Here is a 24915-nt window from a genome sequence, read left to right on the forward strand (position 1 = left end):
GTAAAAAGATAATGCTTATCCTGCCCGGAGTGTAAAATACCTCTCCAAAACCTGACTACAGGGCCCCATTCTTGTATATAAAGAAGAGATATAGAGTCCGCCAGTTGGATGAAAGTCAAAAACGACAAGTTAAACATGCCGCGTTACTAAAAAAAAACAGGCGTGAGGAGACCCTGCTGAGAGGACATAGACTAGGAATGTACAAATGCAGATGCCCACTTCCATAAAAATGCACATTCTGCAGTATCCACTTCATTGGGGGTGATGAAGCTAAAAGGGACGGATGTATGACAGAGGGTAGTTTTGCGCTCCCCACGGAGTCTGCTTCGTGTAGCTGGATGAAGCTAAGGGGGAGGGGTATGTGGCAATTGGGACACTTTGCCACCGTCTAATAGAGGAAAAAGCGTTTTTTTTTCCTGGGAAACCACAGCCAGCAGAGAGCTTTAAATCTACACCCACCTCTATATCCCACCCACACCCACCAAGTGGATCACCTGTTCTAATCAATTAAGGAGAGGTTAAGAGCAAGGCCTAACATGAAGCTTAAAAAGCTGGGTTTGATCTGTGTGTGGGAAACTGCTGCCAGTTCGGGATCAAATTGTTTGTTTCTGTGACTGTTTGATGCTGAAGATACTGCCAAGACTGACATTTATACATTTATTTACTTGTCAGGATGGATAGCCAAAGTGCTTCAGGAGAAACCTGTGTGAGGAGCCATCTGTTTGTACGCTTTTCACAAGATAGATAGATCTATAATATCCAAGCACAACATTAAAATTGCTGACAAGTGAAGTGAACAACATTGATTATCTCATTATACTGGCACCTGTAAAGGTCTGGGATATATTGGGCAGCAAGTGAACAGTCCGTTCTTGAAGGTGATGTGTTTGAAGCAGTAAAAATGAGCAAACGTAAGGATATCTAAGTGACTTTGACGCGGGCCAAACTGTGATGGCTAGATGACTGTCAGAGCATCGGCAAAACGGTAGATCTTGTGCGGTGTTCCTCGTATGCAGTGGTTAGTACTTTCCAAAAGTGGTCCAAGGAAGGACAACCAGTGACGGGGTGATGGGCAGGGTACCCCGCCTGATCCAGTCGCACACGAGCTACTGTAACACAAATTGCTGTGGATGGGGTGGTCTAGCTGCAGACCTTTTGTGGAAGTGCTGGAATGCACTGGAAATGTTTTTGGAATAAAGTTCATTGTTGTGGCAAAGAGGGACTTTGAAATTAATTGCAATTCATCTGATCACTCTTCATGACATTCTGGTGTATATGCAAATTGCCATTATAAAAACAGCAGACTTTGGGGAAAATAATATTTGTGTCATTCTCAAAACTTTTGCCCATGACTGTATAATATACAGATAGAACCCCGAGGGTATGTATAAGAAATTTACCTGGTGCGGTTGAACTAACCATTTCTACAACCATGTATCTGTTTATGCTCAGTCAATTACGAGATAAGACATTGTCATTTTAACGTCTTTCCTCAGGTCACTCTTCAGGAGGCAGAAGCAGCTCTGCAGTGTGCAGACTGTGCCAGTGAAAGTTACCTGCTGGCCGAACGGTGGTGTCAACTTCTCCGCAGTCATCTCTGCCGGGTCACAAACCAGGTACATAGTTGTGAGGACACCAGTAGTGATCGGAAGCATGCTCCCCACCACCCTCAGTGTAGTGTAGTTGGGTTGTCATCGCTTTTAAACTTAAAAACTTTAATTTTCTTTTTTTAACTGCAAAACAAATTTGGTATTATATATATATATATATATCATGGAAGCCTAATTGACTTGCTACATCGACACTTAAAGGAAACCTATGTCCTGCGGTGATTCCCCCCCATCACACCCCATAGATTTACGAGAAAAAAGGAGCAGAGATTTTAGTAACGGTAAAAATGCACAGCCCCGATGTTCTAAGGAACATCGTGGCTAATTGAATTTCCCCCATAGTGCATGTCTTCAGCAATAGGTGGACACAGGTTATGTTTCATCCTTAGGAGGCAGCGCGGCTGATTCGTCCCCCAAACTGTGTTCCACCAGCTCCTTCTCCGTTCTATTTCGTGTTCTGTGTAGTAAGCTGGATTTTTGCCATTACTTTCATTCAGTCATTAGGCACTGTTGACAGGTCGTCTCTTTTAACCTATAGTATATTTCATTGTCTTTGATATATTTGTTTTTGTACTTTACAGGTTAAGAAAGGAGTGGAAATTCTTGTGAGTCTTCTTCAACACCCATCTCTGCAGAAGTCTTCCAAAGCTTGGTACCTATTAAAAGTCCACGTTTTGCAGGAGCTCTCAATGTTTCTCAGGCTTCCACCAGCAATTCTGCTCCCAGATGTGTACAAGAAACTTTGTGCTCAAGGTAATTTGTTTTAAATCTAAAAGATTTAGTGTTTGGCCGATAAGCACTCTTGTTAACTGGAAATTTCCCAGTGGCTTTTGTACGTTTCTAATGAAATCCAGATACTCAAGTTTACTGTTGGTGCTTAATGTTTGGGGACCTTTCTTTAGATGTCAATGACTTCCTTGAATGCTTGGTAACTTAAATTGTCTTGCTGGTTTGTCTGTTCGTGAGTTCTGCTACATTTTGTCCACCAAAGTGGTAAAGGGTATTTCCATTCCAGATATGCCTAATTAAAATAATTATGCTGGGGACTACAGTATTTTGCAAGAACTCCTGATACTTGAAATAGAACCTCAGCCTGAATTACCTGAATTTTCAAAAGGTAATCATCTTGCTACAATTTTAAAGGTAACTTGTGAATAACTGGGATTTCTTAACAACATCTGTAACCATGACAATGCTCTGTACTGCTTGATTACATGTTTAGAGGTGTTTGACAACGATGGTCTGTTATTCACAACCTATTTTATAAATTGCAGCAACAATGTGTGCCTGAATTTCAATAGGTAATTTCAGGCAGAAATATATTTCAAGTATCAGGTGTGTGTTCTAGTAAGTTTTTAATTTCCAATTCTGGAGTGGAATTGCTCTTAAATATGTCATTGTCTCCTTTCCAAGCCAGAGGTCTGAAGATCAATTTTGAAAGTTCAGCTAATTTGATTATCAATTTAGCCATTTTTGACGTGATCTTTTTATTGCCTAAATTTTCACCTAGGTTGGCGTAATCCAGAGACTGCTTTGACAGAAGCCCACAAGTTACTTAGAAGCATTGTTCTTCTTTTACTTGGAAATGATGTGTTGTCAACTCCGAAGGGTACATCTGAAGTGCGTTTTGTGGATAATGGTATGAGCAGCACTATGCCTGTTTGAATAGAACGTGCTGTGGTTGCAAGCAAGACCAAACACGTTAATTTGAGGTTGCTGAGCATGGCTTAAATCTTTTTAATTAATTTTGTTTATCGTTTAATTAGGTGAGAACCTTCTACAAAAATGGCAGGTACTTGCTGACTTGTTAAGTTGCTCCCAGGATCTTGTCAGCACACTGAGCTGTCTTGGCAGTGTTTCAGAGTCCAAGTCATTCTGCCTTGAGGGACTGAGATTAGCCAAAAGTCTACATAGCATGAGACAGTAAGTATCGGCCTATTTGTACCTTCTCTGGCACCTCCATGGTGTTTTTCATTTAGGACTGCTAACTGTTAATATTACACTGGTAAAATGCTTGCAGAACCAAAAGGATCCTTTTGTAAATTAATGGGTTCTACAATTTATCTGACAAAATCAACATTTCACCTTGGTGTATGAACCTTACTTTGTGGTTTTGTAATTTTCTTTTTCTTTTATAGAATGTTTGAATAGAAAAGTCCATTGTATTTTGAATAACTTGAGTTACAGATGCTTTCTCAATTTGAGAAATATAAAGTTCCATAGACACTAGCATTTCAAAAGCATCTGACAACCATCTCCCCCCCCCCCCCCCCCCCTTAGACAAAATTCTGTACACACACCAAGACCTGCCATTGAATGTTGCACAAGTCAGGTTATAAGTGATATTAAACATTGTCTCTCAACTGGAGAAAAATATTGCATGTACCATACTTCTTTTTCTCATTCATTCCATTTGGGGGACACTGCTCACCGTGTGGTATAGAGGGTGCTATGCTTTAGTGGAAGGCACTACTAGACTAAAGACTTTAGCCTGCTCCTTCCACTCTATATTTTATTTTAGTGCACAAGACTAGAGCACCATTTTTGTTTTTAATTATTGTATTTATATATTTTTTAATGACTTTTAAATAGTGGTGTTCTCTACAAGAACACTGCTGTTGCAGCGATGGTACAAGCGTTGTTCTGGCGCTTCTTGACCGCCACACTCTCGTTATAGGGGCTCTCAGGTGGGTCACATGGTCAGCAGTGACAGATCTGATTCCAGGGTCCCGATGGCGTGACTGTTAAGGAGCAGTCATGCAATGCAGGACCGCAGTCTGGGAAGCCGTGGCTCTGACAAGTGTCCGTCAGTCACAGAAAGGAAAGACTGAGACTGACTACCTGCTCTCCGCCACAGCTTGTAGGAGGATCGGTACTGCAGAGGCTTCTCCCCTCTTAAGGTACCCTCCCGTAGTCTGGACAGTGTTCAGGTGGGGACTGCAGAGACAGCCCCACACTATGTAAAACACATTGCAGTGGTTCAGTTTCTACATTGTCATGGTTGCACTGGAACCACAGGGAGTGGTGCTATTCCCTCTAATAGATAGCACCTCCCTCTTGGCTTGCTATTACTGGGAAGAGCTGGACATTTCATCAGACTGCTCATACCTGCATTGCTCTGCATATGAAAAATATATTTTTCTTAAATCTGTGTGTGGCCTGTGTGCTGCTGTCACTGTACACTCTTCTATTTTGTTATTAAGTACAGATAGATTTAGCCACTTTTCTGGTCACTGTACTCTTTCTTGCTAAATGTTGTTGATTACTGACTGTTTTTAACCACTTTGTGTTATCATACTCTTGCTTTCCTTCTTGGGTTATCGAGTATTGACTTTAACAGAAATAAACAGACTTCAGTGCTAAATACAGTGCAATATAGTCCGCCAGTTCAATCTTGTCTATATTGCATGAGGCTTATTACGAGAATGGTGTATTGCTTCACAGTGGTGCAGTTTGCTCGCTTCGACTCCCGGACACTCCAGAGCAAAATCCTAGCCAGCTGGTCGAGGTCCAAACCTCATTTGGCAGCACAGTCTCTCAAACTGTCACCAATGACCCTTTATTCACTTCTGTGGTGGCTGAGGAAGAAGAATCTCAATCAGGGGAGCTCCTTCCTTGTCTGGGATTGGACTATCATAACCACGGATGCCAGCCTACAGGGATGGAAGTTCTCTATCAATGTAGGCAGCCAAGATCATGTACCTAGTGGAACATCATGTCCCAGCTATCTGGCTGTATTTATTACCAGGGTGGTCTATAGGGAGGCCGACTTCATGAGATGACGTTCATTCCGGGGAATGGGCTCTGCATCCGGAGCTGTAATACAAAATTGTGGAGACGTGAGGTCAGCCAGAAGCCAACATAATGGCCTCTCGGCAGAACCACAGAGTGGCGCGATATTGTGTTAGAACCAGGGATCTGCAAGCATTCCTAGTGGACATGACTGCCCCCTGGCAGTATCAGCTAGTATTGTAAAAATTTAGAGTGTAAAATGAAGCATTTTTGCTTTATAAACAAACATAGGGTATGCCATTAATACATAAGGTGTGCAAAATCCAATTTCTCTTAGTCCTATTGGGGGACACTGCGAAACATAGGGGTGTAGCTGGTGGTCCCAGGAGTCAGGCACTTAAACAGTTAAATCTGAGTGTAGCTCCACCCCTGTTATGTCCCTCCCACAAGAAGAGAGCTGAGTTTAGTTTTAGTGCCCTTTGGAGTTGGGCATGGTTTCCAGGGCTCCTGCCCTGGGTTTAGATATGATTTTTTTTTTTTTCTTCATTTTGTTTTATTTACAAATTTATCTTATGGGGAAAAAATTGTTGGCTAGGGGGCGCTTCCCAAGGGATGGATAGACTGAGGTCTTCCTCCATCCTGGGTCCTCTGGCCGGGGTGAGTGACTTTAATGGCCATCTCACCCCCAGCTTAACCGGCTATTTCACATATTTCCGTCAAAAGGGCTGTCGGCGCTAACAGTTGCAGCCGCAGCACACAGCAGGTGCTGCGGCTGCATCTCTTCTCCCCCCTTAGGCAACGAGCCGTAAGAGGGGTCCTAAGCAGCCACAGCAAGTTCTCCAGTGAATCGGAGAGTAGAGCTGTGGCTGCAGCGCATACAGAGGGCACAGATACAGAGATTTCTCCGTTCCTCAGGGGATCAGCCATTTTACAATACAAAGGAAGGTAGAGGTTCTAGACTCCTGCTTCCTGGAGCCAACGGAATGTTCAGCACCATTATACCTCCCCTACTCATCAGACCCTGCTGTACTCCTCCTGACAGGACAGGGTTTTTTTTTTTGCCTCTTTTATACACTTTGTGCAATAATGTATTGTCTTTTAGAGTGTGTGCTTGTGAGACTGTCAGTTGGTCAAATTATATGCAGTGCTGATATATAATACAGGCTGTTTACAGCTGAGGGGCATCACATATACTTAAGTCATATATTTGAACCCATAATATATTTATTCCTGCATTTAGTCTACTATTATATTGTACTATTATATTCAGTTATTCTGGGTGACACATCCACGGTTCACAGAATTGAGGATTTGGTACTGGGAGTTAGACAAACGTTAGGTTTTATGAACCCAGAGGTTTCACATGCTGCGGTTTTCTCACTTTTAAAAGACAGGTGAAACAGCTTATTGCCTTTCCTCCTTCTCCTCAATTAATGGACATGATTGCGAAGGCATGGAACAAACCTGGCCGCCGTTTTCACATGCCAGGAAAATTAAGAGCCCTTTATCCTCTAAAGTTAGAAAACTCTGAAAAGTGGGAGACTCTCCCAAAAGTAGACACTCACCCCCCCTCAAGGGGGAGTTTCACTTAAAAATGCCACGGACAAGAAATGTAATTTTTTTTTCCTCCGTTCAGCATATGAAGCCGCTGGTACCATTTTCAGACCTGGTGTGTTTATAGCCTGGGTAAATAAGGCCATTCAGTCTTGGGAAGAGCAGTTAGCTAAAGGAATTCCAGATGGTTTCCCTGCAGATTAGTTATTCTGACAGACCATATCAGAGAGGCTTCTGACTTCATGGGTCAGTCTTCTGTGGATGTTAACTTTATTACCGGCCAGCTTTTGGTAAACATTATAGCTGTTAAACGTTCCTTGTGGCTGCGATATTGGTCTGCGGACGTGGATTCTAAACGCACACTGTAAGCAGTCCCATTTGATGGAGTATCCCTATTTGAAACTAGATTAGATCAGCTCATATCTGAAGCAACGGGAGACAAGAGCCCCTTTCTGCCAGTTACCCAGGCCAAATCTAAAAAGCCTAGGTTTCGGTCCTTTCGTCCGTTTAACAAGACAGACATCCCCAGCCAGAGGGCAGTCAAATGTTCCCTCACGTGGTTGCTTTCGCAGGGGCCATGGTTCCTCTAGATGTGGAAATTTCAAGCCAACTGAGTCGGCCTCTGCATGACGCGACTCGAAACCACAGCAATGTGGTGGGAACGCGTCATATTGTATTCCGGGACAAATGGCTAGATTTATCTACCGACCCATGGATCAGCAGCGGCATTGTCAGGAGGGGATATATCATAGACCTGACCCATTTTTCTCGCAATCTGTATTTCACCTGGCCTCCCAACCTTTGTGGATCACTACTTGCAGAGCCCTGCGCCAGAGCCCAACCTGTTGAGTCGAGGGTAATTATTCAAGTTCCACCAGCAGAAAGAGGTTTGGGGTTTTACGCCAACCTCTTCCTTGTCCCAAAGCTGGATGGCTGTTTCAGACCTATCCTATATTGAAAATCTCTCAGTCTTCAGGTCAGGGTACTAAAGTTCAAAATGGAGTCCCTCAGCTCGAGCATTGTGACCATGGAACCGGGAGGATTATTGGCTTCCCTGGACATAAAGGACGCGTATCTTCATGTTCCCATATGGCAGGTACATCAGCGTTTACTATGATTTGCCATACACGACGACCATTACCATTTCAGGACTTTACCCTTTGGTCTAGCCACCGCAGCAAGGGTTTTCACTAAGGTGATTGTAGTCATTGCATCCAGTCTCCGTTCTAAGGGTATCACAGTGATGCCTTATTTGGATGATCTTCTCAAAGCTCCGTCTTACGAAATTTTATTCCAGCATCATCAAATAACAATCTCCTTCTTGGAAGCTCGTGTTGGATAATATATTGACAATAAATAGTCTTCCCTAATACCAGCACAAACAATGCGCTTTCTAGTCCTGAACTACGATACTAGGTGTCAGAAGGTATTTCTCCCGGAGGGCAAGATTCACTCAATGCAGAAAAAAATCAGGGAAATCTTGAAGAAAAGAGAAGTCTCTCTCTGGAGCTGAATGAATCTGCTGGGCCCAACTGTTTCAGTATTTGAGGTGGTAATCTATGCTCAGTTTCATTCGAGAGCTTTTCAGTGGGAACTACTGCAAAAATGGTTAAAGTCCCATTTACACCTGGACAGACAGATAATCAGTCTTTCTCCTCCAGTAAGACGACAGTCCCTTGCCTGGAGAGATCTCGCCTTTCCAGAGGTCGATCCTTACAAATATGGGAGTGGACAGTTGTCGTCATAGATGCAAGTCTGTCAGGATGGGGAGGGTTCACCTTAGCTCAAATTTGAGAGTTCGTGGGATCCTCTGGAAATGTCTCTCCCCATCAATGATCTGGAACTAAGTGCCATCTACAATGTGTTAGTCCAGGCACAGGTTTTTCTGCAGGGAAAAACAGTGCGAGTGCAATCAGACAATGCAACAGCATTCGCCTACATAAATCATCAAGGCGGCACACGCAATTCCAGAGCCATTATTCTGTTGGAAGGAATCCAACAGTATAATGCTGTGGGCGGAGCAACGCACTTCTGTCATTTCAGCAATCTACATTTCTGGGGTGGAAAACTAGGAAGCAGATTTTCTCAGCTGCAGCAAGGTACACCCAGGAGAATGGTCTCTGCATTAGGATGTCTTCGATCTCCTAGTTCAACAGTGGAGTTGTCTAGAGATGGATCTCATGGCGTCACGCTTGAACGCCAAAGTGCCTCTTTTCTGCGCAAAATACAAGGATTCTGAAGCAGGGTTCGTGGACGCCTTGGTAACTTCATGGAAGTTTCCCCTAGTCTATTTATTCCCTCCTGTTCCAATGCTCCCGAGGGTTATAAAGAAGCTGAAGAGGGAACGAGTACTGGCCATACTGGTGGCCCCAGACTGGCCGCGTCGAGCTTGGTACTCGGACCTGTTGGGAATGGCAATACAACACCCATTTCGATTACCTCTTCTTCCAGTCCTACTCACTCAAGGTCCTCTTCGATGCCACTCATTAGGTCAGTTGGCTTTGACACGTCGCTTTTAAAACCATGATTTTGACAGCTAAAGGGTTTTAATCAGCGGTTGTGAAAACTATGACCAAAGCCAGAAAGCCATCTTTTGCGAAAAATTATTACAGAATTTGGAAGACTTATGTCCTTTGGTGTGAAATGCACCAATTTCACATGTCACGGTTTAACCTTTCCAGGTTACTAGCCTTTCAGGCAGGTTTAGGCAAAGGATTGTGTTTAGCCTTCTTGAAGTTGCAAGTTGCCGCCCTGTCTATTTACTTCAAGAGCAAGTTGGCTCTTTTGCCAGAAGTTGACACTTTCTTACAGGGAGCGTTTCACATTCTTACCCCGTTTGTACACCCAGTGGAACCATGGATCTGATTCTGGTTCTTCAGGCATTGGTCCAACAACCATTTGAACCTTTAGATTTGACAGACCTTCGGTATCTCACTTGGAAGGTGGCATTTCTGCTGGCAGTGTCTTCGGCGCTGCAAGTATCCGAGTTGGCTTTGTCTTATGTTCCCCCTTATTTTCCATGTGGATTGGACGGTACTCCGCACGATGTCCTTCTTTTGTTCCTAAAATTGTTTCTAATTTTCACTTGAATCAAGAAATAGTAGTTCCTGCTTTCACTCCGAAGGCTAGGGGGTATATTTACTAAACTGCTGGTTTGAAAAAGTGGAGATGTTGCCTATAGCAACCAATCATATTCTAGCTGTAATTTATTTAGTACATTCTATGAAATGACAGAATCTGATTGGTTGCTATAGACAACATCTCCACTTTTTCAAACCCACAGTTGAGTAAATATATCCCTAGGTCTTTAGATCAGTCCTTGCGATTGTTAAACGAGGTTTAGGGCCCTTAAGTAATACGTAGCCCGCACTGGGGGTTTGTGCAAAACCACAGATCTTTGTATTGTATGATGCACACAGACGTGGTTGGCCTGCCTCCAAGGTGTCTTTAGCCCGTTGGATCACTTCCACCATCAAGTTGGCTTATACGAAGGCAACTAGTCTGGTGCCAGACCGTTTGTCTGCTCACTCAACCAGGACGGTAGGTGCCTTTTGGGCGGCGCGACATGGAGCTTCAGCTGAACAGCTGTGCAAGGCAGCTACGTGGTCTTCTGTCCATACTTTTTGTAAAACTTTACAGACTACAGTGGTTTGCATCTCGGGATGGTAGCTTTGGCCGTACAGTTTTGCGTGCAGCCGTATTGGAGAAGTCCCTCACTTAGGGGTGGCTTAGGTCCCCTATGTTTTTGGCAGTGCTCCCCAATAGAACATAAGAGAAAATAGGAAAATCACTTTCTCGTAGTCTATTGGGGGACACTGCACGCCCACTCTTGTTCTGAAACTTTTACGGGTTGACTATGTTGTGTTGGTTGTCTTACTTTGACCCTCCTTTGGGCTTTGTTAGACATAAACTGAGTTCTCTTCCTGTGGGAGGGGCATAGCAGGGGTAGAACTACTCGGATTTAACTACTTGACTCCCGGGACCACCAGCTATAGCCCTGTCTTTCGCAGTGTCCCCAAATGGACTACGAGAGAGGATGTTTGTACTCACTGTAAAATCCCTATTGTGAATAATTTATCTCTGTCCATAAAAATGAGAAAATAAATACGTGAATAATCAAATCAAATTCTTCTTTAGCACCGTGTTATAATTCAAATAAAATATGCACATGTCCCATTCACAGCATCACTCCTCGTTGCTAATTTACTCACAATCTGATGACTTATTCAAGGCATATATCAAATCTCCTGATAGCCGTAGGATCTGCACACCGAAAGATGTTTGTCTTTATTACTGTTTGTAATAATAAGAATAATATTACCTCCCAACGATGTTCTTAACCAATGGAATAAGGAGGCTTGCTTGAAGTGTGTACTATGGTTTCAGATACTTGCAGCAACTGTCTGCAGCCTGATTTCTCGTCTTAAACCGCTTGTGTGAATCACCTTAATCAGATGATTTCCCTTCACATGTGGTAAGGAAAGAAAGGGGAAAATCAAGTGCAATACTTATTTTTGTTATCAATAAATTTAAAGAAGTATCAATGCTTACTATAGATGGTGATGTAGCTTAAAAACAAAAATAAAATGTATATCATATAGAATGGTCCATTAACAAATAGAAGAGGATAGAGCGTGCTTCACACCACACAGGGTTGAGATAGAAACCCCAGTTGCCTCACTGTAGAGAGAAATTAGAAACAGATCCACTGGTAGGAGAGAGCCTATTGACCCCACTTGCCTCCAGTGCGTTTCGATTATTTTGAATCTTTTACAAGGCGTATCTACCAGCTAGTGTATCTTTTCACTCTGATTCCCATGCTACCTCAGGTACTGAAGAAGGCCAAGAGAGGGTGTACCAGTAATTCTGGTAGCACCAGACTACCCGAGAAGGTCATGGTACGCAAATATTCTAAGCATGGCGGCAGAGTCGCTGTGGATGACACCATTCGGAGAAGATCTTCTAAGAGAAGATCATTTTACCACTAGGACTTACCATGCCGGGCTTTGATGGCATGGCAATTTAGGCCAGGATTCTTTGTTTAAAGGGTCTCTGAGAAGGTCATCCGAACTATGATCAAGGCCAGGAAACTGGCCTCTTAAAAAAAAAAAAAAAAAAAAAGCTGCTTTCAAGCCAGAGGTTGTGTTAACCAAGATATTGTTATCCCTGTACTAGGCCTGGAATTGGCATCTAGAAGGGAAGAATCGCTCCACCTGTTTGATGTGATTAGGTTCTTGATGCTTTATGTGGACAGATCAGCCTTTTTGTGCAGAATATAGTTTCCTTGTTTTGTACAACGCACACTGGAAAGGATGTCTGCCAATGAAACAGACAGTTAAGGCTACCATGTGTCAGGCCTGTATTTCAGAGGAAACTCTAGTTCCAGAAGAGAGATTACAGCTCACTCTATCAGATCGGTGGGCAGCGCGGAATGGAGCCTCGGTTGAAGAGTTGTCGGGCAGCAAACTAATTCTTCGTCCACACCTTGACCAGATTCTATAGGTTCAATGGCTTTGTTTCAAAAGACCAGTTTTGCACGAAAAGTTTTGTGTGCAGTAGTGTCTGAGCGTACCAACCCCAAGGGGCAGCTTTGGCATGTCCTTATGGTGAGCAGTGTTCCACCCCAAATGGGGAAAAGAGGATATTTGTACTCGCAGTAAAATCCATTTGGGGGACAATGTGCTCCCTCCCCTTTGTTTTTTTCAATTGGTTTTCATTTTTTGAAATCACAATTATTGTATTATGTATGCATTTACCACCCCAATTTTATGTATTGGAAAGTAGAGGGATTTTGGGCTTTGATGTGATTACACTTTTGCACAGTGTGTCTCTTGAGATTTTTCCATTATGAATGCTACCACTCTGCAAAATATAGATAAATAATCAGAACATGGTAACACATCCTTTTGTCCTACCCTAATGTGTATGTGGTTTTCACTGGTTGGTTGTAAAAGAAATGACTCTTCCAAGTAGTTTGAAAAACTTTACTGTAGTATTGAGTAGCAAAGTTGAAGATCTGTTTTAGATGTTGATGTAGTCCTAATATTTGGAAACTGTTCTCTATACAGCTGTGCAGACTTCTTGGTGAGGAAGGCAGAGCTGGAGACTGTACGTGCTGAGGCTCAGCTGTGTGAGGAGGATTTGCAGTATGTTGTTTTCCTTATGGAGTCCTGTACAGGTAAGTTCTCCTTCATTGACTTGTATTGAAAGGTGAACATGGTGAGTTGTATTGATGAAGGTCCCAAGTACACAATTGTTTTTTATTTCCAAAAGTAAAATAGTCTGTTCAGGCAGTACAAGCTCTACAGCTTACATTATATGATCCATTTTTCTCTTTTTTTTTTTTTTCTTTTTTTTTTAATTAGACTTCACAGCAAAATCTCAGCAAAAAGAGGTGAAGATAAAGCTTTCCAAAGGGAAGCAGTCCAAAAAAAAAGTTAAGACCCCTGAGCTTACTCCTCCAGCAGATGATTTTCTTAAGGGGATACAGTTTCAATTTGTGAAAACCAGAGACTTGATAAAGCACCCTGAGTCACCAACCATACCACCTTCTTCTCAGAAGACCCTTCCTAGCTTTGTGTCGCATACAGTAGAGTGCGCTTGTCCTTTATGCTCAGACCTGGTTCTCTCTTTGCTATGCACAAGGTGGCTGGCCGCTCAAGCTGAGAATGATCCACAAAGCCGTAAATTGCTGCAATCTGCTCTGAAACGCTGTCAGTCAATAACCTACCGCTTTTCTGAAATACTGAATGAACTTCTAGGTACAAAAAATGTAAATTCTGGATCTCTGGGTATTGCGAATGAACTCATTGCTCGAGTGTACCAGGCTATAGTATCTCTGAGTCCATCTCCTAATCTACCTGAGGGGACATTAGAAGATGGTTTGCGCTTTGTTTCCTCACGCCCAGCCACTTTTCCCAAGCATTGGATGGCAAGCCTTTTACTAGCTAAAGCCTTGGACTCTATTTACAAGCTGGCTACTAAGCACGGAGGTTGCATTGCAGATCTTTTCATGCAAATATGGGGCTGGAAGCCACTGCAAGATGGGAGAACAGTATCATGCCTCAATTCTAAGAGTAGTATGACTAGTTCTAATGCTCCTACTAATAAGAGGAAAGGATTTCAAAAGCTTTCAGTAGATGTCCAGGACATCTTTTCTCCGGAAGAATCCGACTCTCTCCTTCTACCAGTGCCTTCCAAAATTGTAACACCTTTGCGGAAGGATCGATTGACTATTCAAGCAAAGTCTGCTTTATCAACAGTCCGCAAAAAAGGTTCTGTCGCAGTCTACGAAGAGTCGCCCATGCCGGAGTTAGAGCCAAGAGCACCAAGAAGACGTAAGACTAGAACAGTGATCAAGGTGAGTGCATATTTTTTAACAAAATTATTGTTTCACCTATGCATATGTAATAGGTAATGTAGAAGTTACCAGGAGAATAGATTAGTTAAGCAGACATGAATAAAGTCAAAATATTCTAATTGGGCATCAAGGTTTGTGTTGGAGGCTCTGTGAGGTTAGCAAAGAACTCGCTGGTTCCTAGTAAATTATTAAACTGCATTCTCCATGATTATTAGCTGAGCCCTCAAAATAACTATTCCTGCAGTGTTTCCAATGGGTGCACATTTATAGCAAGTGGAAAATGTCAGGTGCTTTGTTCAGCTCTAAAAGAATAGACAAATTCTCTTCACATGCAGAGCAGTGTATGCTCTAAGCAGTTTCTCATGACTTCTTTCAGGTGGAATTTAGTGACAGTGACCTAGAAATGCCTGATGACACCGATACTGATCCAACTTGGAAAGGCAAAAAACAAACTGAGCGTGCAAACCCTGGTACTCGAGGGAGGGTGAAGAGCTGTACTCTCCCAGCTGCCTCAGAATCTGAGGAGGAGGAGGTAAACACAAAAAGCAGACCAAGGAAAGGAAGAGGTAGCACAAAGAAAGCGCCAAAAGAAAGCAGCTCTCCTGGGATGCAGAGGCGCCGTCCACAGGGAAAACTGGATTTGGCTCCAGTGGAAGTCTTGAGATCAATAGAAGAGGAACCTGAGTGGGTTTTGGATCTCAGTATTGATGAACTACGGACTTCTGATACAGAGGAGCCAAAACTTCTAAGAGGTGAATAGCTGGCAATTAGTGAAATATTTTAACGTTTTCCTTATTTATACTTTCGTAAACATGCACACCTTCCAATCCTTTTTTAGGCACTGCATACACTTGTTTGTTTGTACTTTAACTTAATTTTAACTTAACTTTATCATAAACAAGTGTCGTGCTTCTCCAAGCAAATTCCACTGAAAGCATGTTAGCTGCTCATTAACCTTTCAAAATAATTTGTTTGACTTAAATATTTGGGTAGATTTTGAAGAATACATTTCCCTAGCATAAGTTACTATAGTGGTATTTACATATTTGGTTACTGTATATACCTTTTTGAAGCCTATAAGTGTCTTTATTAGGGGAAAAAATTACAGCAATAAACTAAACGAAGTGGCATCTATATGCGAAAAGGTGGATGGGACATATTCAGCAAGATTTTAGTCCTTTAAAAAGAACGATTAATCTTTCTACTATAGCAGGGAGTGGATAGAAAAGTTTTTTTATTTTTGCTTTTAAAACTTGTGACCTTTTTTATAGTCATTAATGTTTTTTTATGTAAAGATGGCAGGACCAATTTCATAGCAACCTGAACAGGGAAATTTGTGCATTGCTTCTAGTTACTTGAATCTTCGGTTTGCTAGCATTATTTAAAATGGCAATTTTATTAGAGGCAAAACCTTGATGGGCTTTGCCTTTTAATAAAAATTTTAGTCATCCAATCTAGGGAACCTACTATCATGGGGTTGTACGAGGGCGCTGGGAGTTGGCACTTAAATAGTTAGCTTACTGCTGCTGGCTCCTTCCCTCTGCAACTCCTAGCTAGTTTATTTAAGTGCCCAAGGAGTTTGAGCTGTAGTTTTTTGTAGGATGTCTGGTCGTGGGGCCAGTCCACGGCAGTGTCTGACTAGGTCAAACTGCAGGAATGTCTGGTACGTTTCTATTTGTTGCTGGACCCAAAGTGGATGACGGGTTAGGTGTGTACAGCGCTGCAGTTGGCTGTCAGTAAGAGTCTGGAATAAGGGGACAGTGGAGGCTTCCCCCCCCCCCCCTCCCTGCTAGTTGGTTTGTCCCAGGAGCGCAAAATACCCGCGAAGGCAGAAGATGACGGAGGTTCCTCAAGTGGCTCTGTAAAGTAGAAAGAAGTGCGCTGTTGCTGACTCCTTCCTTCCTTATCCTGGGAGCCAGCAAAGTGTCAGTTTCTTTGTTGGTTAATCTGTGTGACACAAGCAGTCAAGCTATTTAGTGTATTTTCGACCATCTGGGGGTTAAATTTGCAGTGGTTTAAGTTTACATATCTTTAGAGGGGCTAATCTGCCCTGAGAGTATTTTAAGCTTTCTCTCAGGTTAAAAAAAAGACATAAGTTTTAAAATAGAGAGTAAAGCAAATAAGTAAGAAATACTTATTTTATTGGCGAGCGCTTTTTTTTTTTTTTTTAAGTTGAGATCATAGCAAAACCTCGTTCCAGTTTCCTACCCACCCTGTGTGTTTGTGGAGTGCTTGCTGCTGTTTTTTGGTGTATTCCTTTTTCTACTTATGTCAGATAAGGGTAAATCTGCCAGTGTCAAGGTTTCTGTTCAAAATGTTCTGCTAAACTTCCGGTGGGACAGACGGACCGGGATGCGCTCTATGTACAGTGTGTAGCTGGGGTCCGGGGCGCAGGGGGCGTCCTCGCTGTCGGTGGGGGAGCTGGCGTGGAATATCTTCACTGGCCCAATCGGTCTCTTTGCTTGCACAGCTAATTACCCTGCAGGCAGGCACAGGCAGCCCTGTTCTAGATAGCAAATCCTGCGAAGCTCCAAGGGAGAGGTCCGTCCGCTCGCCCAGGGAGTGCCTGAGTGGTGTTCTGGATAGCGCCCAGCCATGTGACCAAATGTGTAAGCTGGGAAGCAAGGTAATAAATATGAACATTGGTTAGTGCCAGACCTCCTGAGTTTTCTGCTGCAGGGGGTATAAGTATTTTAGGCTGAACTACCATTTAAATAAGGTTTATCCTACTGGTGACTAAGAGGACATTTGCGCATGTGTGGCTTTTGGACTTAAAATTGACCCAAACACAGAATATGTAAAGTGCAACGTATTCCGAAGCCCAGGCTGTCACCAATATGCCCAAGTACTTGAACTTATTGGTCCAGAAAAGCGACTGACCATACTCGGCATCAAGCTGAAGTTGCCACCCCAGCGAAAATCCACAGATTTGTTCCAGTTAATCTTGAGTCCTGAATAGATTCCAAATTGATCAACCACCTGTAAGAGGATAGTTAAGGAATCATCAGGGTCACTGAGCAAGATCTGCATGTCGTTCGCATAGTGCTATACTGTCAGTGGCTCCTCCCACCTCTATGCCTCTAATGTTAACAACAATGGGAGCAAATTAAACATGCCAGGGGTTCGATTGCTAGAGCGAACATGGCAGGGGATAGTGGGCAACTCTGACGCGTTCCCCCGACCCAGACCAAACAGAGCTGTCGTGAAACCGTTAGCGCTCGTTCTGGCCGCTGGCGTAGATTAGAGTATTCTCACCAAGCTGATAAACCTGGGGCCTACACCAATGCTCTCCCGTATCTGCCGAAGGTAACACCACTCAACAGAGTCAAAGCCCTTGGCCGCAACCAGAGACACGACCACTTCCCTCTCCCCATCCGAGCGGGACCTCTGAATCTGTGTAATCATGGACTTACCAGGCATAAACCCTGTCTGGTCCGGGTGGAAAATCTCGTGGTTAACCTAATTTAGTCTAATGGGTAAAATCTTTGCCAGAATCTTGGCATCAGTAGTGATCAGAGGTGTGTGTGTGTGTGTGTGTGTGTGTGTGTGTGTGTGTGTGATTTTTAGAAATTCCAAAGCACATGTCTTAATAATCCTACTTTTAGATTACATTGTATTGACATGACAAATAAACCTTGCTTACCCATAATTTAAAATGTGCGTGTTGTACAGATTCCATATTTCCAGATTACACATTTTAATGAACACGAATGCGTGAGACTGCTTCATCTGTTAGGATTTTAAGGGTGGTGTAGCTTCTTGATTGGACAGACTTGTTGCTTAGCAGGTGTCTGAGCTACTACAAATTTCTAACCTTTGTCCGAAAAGTACACACTTTTAAAACTTCCTTTACAGATTGTTATTAAAGTTAACTTAAATACATTATACTGTCTATTTTCATGAAAAACAAACATGCTTTATTTTGTACACCAGGTTATAAGGGGCAAAAGCCTTCCAAAAAGGAGAAGGTGGCAGAGTGTGAAATTCTGAGGAGAGATGTTGGAGGGGAGCAGCAGAGTTGGATTCCAGGAACAAAAGAGCGGGAAGCTGATACAAATATCTTCAGCTTAACAGGACTTTCATCCTCCCTACCAGCTATATTCAGTAAGTTGTGTCTATTAAACAGGGCAAGCTATCTCATATGGTGTGATAACCTATGTTGAATTACAAATAACTTGAGCAATATCAACTTTGAGTGAGCATAGTCTTATCATTTTCTATCGATATGACCATTCTAGAACGTTTTAAATGTAAAAACAATGGCAGATATGACTCTCAAAATAGAACATTTAATAGCATACATGTGTGCTCTGTTTTTGTTTATGAAATGAAGAGCCAAGTAGTTTCATGTATAGACCTCATCAAGCAATGCAATTGATGTTCTCCCCAGGCTCTGCTCTCTCTTTCAAACCTTGCTGATGTGCGCCCATGTAAAATGGGATTTTCATCACTTCTGCCTATAAAAACAAACTGCCTAAATGCAAGTGGTGCCATGTATGGCCATTTCATTAAAACCAAAAAAAATCCATGAAGCTGGGCCTTATTATTATTATTATTATTTTTTTTATTTATTTTTTATTATGCAACAGTAAAATAGTCATTTTAGATTCAATTTTAATAAACGTGTGCAAAAGTATTTCTCTTTCCTGCCATTGGGGGACACTGCAACAATGGGGTATATAGTAGGTGGACCTGGAGTAAAGGCACTTTAACACTATGTGAGTGGATAACTCCTCCCCTACTATGGAGCCAACTGGGGCCATATTCAGTTCTAGTAAAGTGCCTTCTGGAGTAGGGTGTTTTTTTTTAGTGAGCTCTTGCCCTATGTTTTATATATTTAATGTTTTTCATGTTTTGTTTTTTTTTCCCTTCGGTTTTATTTATTTTTTCATTTTAACTGATATGGGTCGCCTCCAGAGGGGTGACATGCCTGTCGGCTGCTTTCCACCTGGGTCCCTGATCGTGGGATAGTAGCTGTTGTACTTCCCTCTCCCCTGCATACTCTTAGCTCCTTTTCACTGTAGCACTGAATGCTACTGAGCAGTGCATGCTATACCTTAGCCTGCTGCATTGCTCCCATGGAGCGCCTGTGGCTATCAGCGCGTCCCCTTGGCAATGAGCTTAGTTTCCCGCGGCGATGGCCGCCGAAGCAGATCTCTTTGACGGAGAGTACAGCTTCGTTGGTTGCGCGGATGCACTCACAGGAAGCCTGCATCGTGGCTTCAGAGGGGCAGAGGAAAAAATGTAATACCTTAATATACATGTATATTATTGTAATAGGGGAGTTCTTCGTTTATTTGTAATTTGCTGCACCATGTATAAAGGGCCTTTCAAGACTAAAGGGTCTGCTGCAAAGCCTGTGCAATACTTTACTTCTGCCAAATGTAATGCAGAATTATCTTGTAGACAGTCTGACCCGGATGCCATGTGTGCAACGTGTGAGGGGGAGCTCCATGAACAGCGGGCATGGAGCGTGGAGGATTTAATCCTAGGTATTAGTAAAACCTTGGAGTTTGCAGTACCTGAAGTTACGGATTCTTATGGCTTCTCTTTTTAAAACAAAGAAGCAGACTGTTTGTTTCCCTCCTCCTCCTCATCTCTTAGGTGTATATTTGCTAAACTGGGGGTTTGAAAAAGTGGAGATGTTGCCTATAGCAACCAATCAGATTCTAGCTGTCATTTTGTAGAATGTACTAAATAACTAGAATCTGATTGCTTTCTAAAGGTAGTAAATATAGTAGTAAATATACACCTTAGAGTTGGTCACTGTGGCTTGGCAGAAGCCTGATAGGAAGTATCAGATACCGGGTAGATTGAAATCTCTTTACCCCTTGCCTTTTGGAGGAGTCTGTTTAAATCAAAACATTCTCCAAAAGTGGATCCTCCCATTGCCTGCCTAAGTAGAACCACTGCTGTTCCGGTGCAAGATGCAGTTTCGCTCTAGGATGCTACTGGTAAGAGGTGTTTTCTTTCTGCACATATGGCAAAAGTTTATTTAGACCAAATACGTCTACAGCTTGGGTCAACAAAGTCATTCAAACCTAGGACGAACAAATTGCTAAAGGTCTGCAGGAACACAGACCTAGGGCTGAGTTGTCGATGTGGAGCTCTGAAGCCGCCAGACAAATCCACCGCTTGACTGGATACAGGACTCTCTACGATTCTGTGATGGTTGTTCGTCTGCTGCAATTCCAGGATCAGTGCCTGTGTTCTAGGGTTTGTTATTCGAGGCTGTGTCATAGATCTCGTACTCTTCCTTCTGTGCAGATTCTTCACCATAAGTGAGATATGGCTGAATTCTAAAACCATCCAATTCGTCCTTGGCTTTTGCTCAATTGATGTTGTTCCTGGGCCTCGACTTCAATATGGTGTGTCAGAAGTTGTTCATCCCAGAGGACCAAGGTTCATTCACTTTAAAACAAGACCAGGTCCTTTCTGGCCAAGCGGGAAGTGTTCTTTCTCTGCTGCATGAATACTAGGAACCATGGTGTCGGTGTTCGAAGCTGTGCCTTTCGCTCCATTTCATTCCCAGACACTCCAGAAGGAGCTTCTCAAGAAATGGTCCAAATCCACCCTTCATCTGGACAGACAGATTATCGTGCTTTCCCCAGCCACGTGTCACTCCCTCACGTGGTTGACCAGAGCACATCTGTTCAAGGGTCAGTCCTTCCAATCTTGGGAATGGACCGTAGTTACCACCGACGCCAGTCTGTCTGGTTTGGGTGCGGTCATCTCCCAGTTTCAGGGCTTCTGGTCTTCACAGGAGCCCTCATTGCAAACCAGTATTCTGGAACTCTGCGATATATAGGTCCTCATTCAAAGTCAAAAGGTTCTGTTCTGAAGATCCAATCGGACAGTGCTTCAGCAGTAGCCTTCCTCATCCATCAAGGGGGAATGTGCAGTGCTATGGCAATGTGGGAGACTGTGCAGATCATGTACTCGGCATAACATTATGTTCTTGTGAGATTGGTCATATTCATCTCAGGGTTGGAGAACTGGGAGGCCACAGCCGCAAGAGGATCCACCTGGGGGAATGGTCACTTCACGCAGAAGTCTTTGCGCTTCTGGTTCAATGTAGGGGTCAGCCAAAGATCTGTACTTCAATGCCCCTCTCTTCTGCATAAAGTCCAGGGATTCGACTGCTGGGTACACTGATGCCATCCCATGACAGTTTCTTCTGGTGTACCTCTCTTTGCTTTGTTTCCTATTCACCTGCCGGTGCTCAAAAAACTTAACTGAGGATGGGGGTCTCACCATTCTTGTGGCTCCAGATTGACATGGCACCATATGAAAAGCGGTAAGTCCACCTTACCAGTGCCCCCTCATCTAGATCTTCTGGTAGAAGGCCCTCTCCGCTGCCACTCTTTAGGGATGGCGTGGCTACTGAAACCCTGACTCTTCGGGCCCACGGTTTCTCGCACAAGGTTCTGCTGACTATTAAGGCGAAGGAAACCATCTTTCTCTGCAAATTACTATCAGGTGTGAAAGGCTTACATCTGTTGGTGTGAAGGACACAGATTTCACACTTCCCTCTTTCGTCTTTCCCGTTTTGCCATCTTTTTTCTTCTGGACAGTTTTGACAAAGGCTTCCATCTTTCTTTTTTGAAACGGCAAGTTTCGGCCCTCTCATTCTTTCAGTGCAAGTTGGCAGTCATGAAAGATGTCAAGACTTTTCTATAAGGGGTTCTATGTGCACAGCCCCCCTATGTGCATCCAGTAGAGCCTTGGGATCTTAGTTTGGTGCTCAGGGCTCTTAAGAAGCCCTTGAGCCTATAGATCCTGTTGATTTCTGTTTATGTTACTTGTACGATGGCTGGCCAATGTCTAAGCAACCCATTGCTCGCTGGCTTACATCCACCATTCATTTGGCTTATGTTCAGGCAGCTGGACTAGTGCCGGTTTGTTTGAAGGCTCATTCCACCAGGGCTGTTGGTACTTCATGGGCGGCGTGTCTGTTTCCAAATTCTTCAAATTACAGGGCTTTGCATCTCAGGATACTAACTTTGGGTGCAAAGTTTTATGCACAGCTGCTTCAGAACAATCCTTGCTATATTGGCAGCTTTGGTATGTCCCTATTGTCGCAATGTCCCCCAATGGCAGGAAAGAGAAGAGGATTTTTTTACTGACTGTAAAATCCTTTTCTCTGTCTTCATTGGGGGACAATGTGCTACCTCCCCATGCTCTGCTGTTTTTTGTTGTTGGTGTTCACCTTTTTAAGGGGTTTGTTGTGCCAAGTTAGGCCCCTCTTCTGGACTTTGTTATATGAAAACTGAACATCGCTACGGTTGGAAGAGGTGTAGTAGGGGAGGAGTTACTCACGCGATTATTTGAGTGTTAAACTGCATTTACTCCAAATCCGCCTACTATACCCAACTGATGCAGTGTTCCCCAAAGAAATTAGTTTTACGGTGAGTAAAACCTCTTCTTTTTGCAATAAATTTTGCTAGTACAAAAGTTAGAACATATTTTCTTTTTCTTTTTTTTTTTTTTTTTTTAAGTTTTATTTTGCAAGGTCAGTATAACTAAGAGACGTTTGACAAAAAGTAATCAAATCATTGCTCAGCAAAGATCCAGCGAAACACTTAGTCAAACAAACCTTTAAATGTAGTAGCAGGGAATGACCCTAAGTTTTTAATGAGAGAGGAGGGAAAGAAAGAGAGGGTATAGAGAAAGAAAGGAGTGATAGAAAAAATGGGATTTTTATACTTGCGTAAAATCTGTTTCTCTTAATCCGTTGGGGGACACCGGGACCTTGGGGTATAGGGTAGAGCAGGCGAATGCTGGCACTTTAACTTTTAGTTAACTAAAACTCTGGCTCCACCCCCTCTATACCCCACCTCCTGCTAGAGGCCAGTCTATGTTTAACCAAGCCCGCAGAAAGGGAGATAGAGCGAACCAAAGAAAAGAGAATAAACTTAACACATAACATTCTCTTAACAGTCAAACAACATGTCAAACAGAAGGAAAAAACAGAGCGTTAAGGGTGGGCGCCCGTTGTCCCCCAACGGATTAAGAGAAACGGATTTTACGTAAGTATAAAAATCCCATTTTCTCTCACATCCCTTGGGGGATACCGGGACCTTGGGACATCCCAAAGCTGTATCACGGGAGGGAACGCTCAGAAGAAACGGCCCGAAGCACCTTTCTCCCGAAACTTGCATCCATAGAGGCAAACACATTAAATCTGTAAAACTTTGTGAAAGTGTGTACAGAAGACCACGTGGCCGCTTTACACAATTGTTCACTGGAGGCACCATGGCGTGCCGCCCAGGAAGCACTTACAGATCTTGTAGAATGCGCCCGCAGATTAGCAGGGACAGGCTCCCCAGCCTCGTTGTAAGCCTGGCGGATAACAGCCGTAATCCACCTAGCAATGGTCACCTTAGAAGCTGGCCAGCCTCTTTTGTGAGCATCGTAAAGAATAAAAAGATCCTCAGTTTTACGAAACTTCTGCGATCTTTTAACATAAATTCTCAAGGCACGTACCACATCAAGATAACGAATAGAGTCATCTTGAGCAGAAGACGAGGAATCAGTTAGAGCCGGGATGACAATATCCTGATTCAGATGAAACCTAGAAACAACCTTTGGAAGGAAAGATGGCTTAGTTCGAAGAACTGCCCTATCCTCATGAAAAACTAGCAGAGGAGTCTTACAAGACAAAGCCGCGAGCTCTGAAACTCTGCGTGCCGTTGAAATGGCTAAAAGAAAAACCGTTTTCAAAGTAAGAAATTTGAAATCTACTGAATTCAAAGGCTCAAATGGAGGATGCTGTAAAGCCCTCAACACCAAATTCAAATCCCATGGTGGAACCAGAGGAATATAAGGAGGCTGAACATGAAGAACACCCTGAATGAAAGTCTGCACATCAGGTATCACAGCAAGTTTTCTCTGAAAGAAAATTGAAAGAGCTGACACCTGACCCTTAAGAGAACCAAGACGCAAACCTGCATCCAAGCCGTCCTGCAGGAACCTCAGTAACCTGGCCAGACGAAAAGTAGATGTAGGATACCCCTTCTTTTCGCACCAACCAATATATGTCCTCCAAACCCGATGATATATTTTGGCTGAAGCCGGCTTTCGAGCACGAAGCATGGTCTGAACCACCCGTCTCGAAAAACCCTTAGCTCTTAAGATCCTGGCTTCAACAGCCACGCCGTTAAAGCCAGACGATGCAAACCCTGATGACAAAAGGGACCCTGAGTTAGAAGATCTGGGCGAATTGGCAACCGCCACGACCGACCTCCTGCCATGAAGAGCACGTCGGTGTACCAAGCTTTGCATGGCCAATCCGGCTCTACCAGAAGCACTGGAACACCCTCTCTCTTCACCTTTTGCAGTACTCGAGGAAGCATGACTATCGGAGGAAAAAGGTACACTAAGCGGTACTTTCAAGGAACAGACATAGCGTCTACCGCGACTGCCCCGGGATCTCTTGCCCGGGAACAGTAGTGGAGAACTTTGTGATGCAACCGAGATGCCATCATGTCGACATCCGGTTGACCACATTTCATCACCAACTGTTGAAACACCTCCGGATGGAGAGACCATTCCCCTGGGTGTAGAGTCTGCTGACTTAGAAAGTCTGCCTCCCAATTTTCTATGCCGGGAATGAACACGGCCATGATTGCCGAAACGTGAGCTTCTGCCCACAGAAAT

General features: G+C 43.4%; 1 protein-coding gene across 1 annotated transcript in view; it reads left to right on the top strand.

Moving 5' to 3' along the window:
* The window catches only part of ESPL1 (extra spindle pole bodies like 1, separase), a 65629-nt gene that overhangs the window by 23641 nt on the left and 17073 nt on the right, over nucleotides 1-24915 (top strand). The window contains exons 13-20 of the mRNA XM_075199169.1: nucleotides 1497-1616; nucleotides 2192-2363; nucleotides 3121-3249; nucleotides 3377-3533; nucleotides 12965-13074; nucleotides 13262-14256; nucleotides 14633-15008; nucleotides 18190-18360. Coding sequence (XP_075055270.1) covers nucleotides 1497-1616; nucleotides 2192-2363; nucleotides 3121-3249; nucleotides 3377-3533; nucleotides 12965-13074; nucleotides 13262-14256; nucleotides 14633-15008; nucleotides 18190-18360 — 2230 coding nt within the window. The remainder of the gene's footprint in view (nucleotides 1-1496; nucleotides 1617-2191; nucleotides 2364-3120; nucleotides 3250-3376; nucleotides 3534-12964; nucleotides 13075-13261; nucleotides 14257-14632; nucleotides 15009-18189; nucleotides 18361-24915) is intronic.

The sequence above is a fragment of the Mixophyes fleayi genome, chromosome 2 (genome assembly GCF_038048845.1).
Source record: "Mixophyes fleayi isolate aMixFle1 chromosome 2, aMixFle1.hap1, whole genome shotgun sequence".
In the NCBI taxonomy this organism is placed as follows: domain Eukaryota; kingdom Metazoa; phylum Chordata; class Amphibia; order Anura; family Limnodynastidae; genus Mixophyes; species Mixophyes fleayi.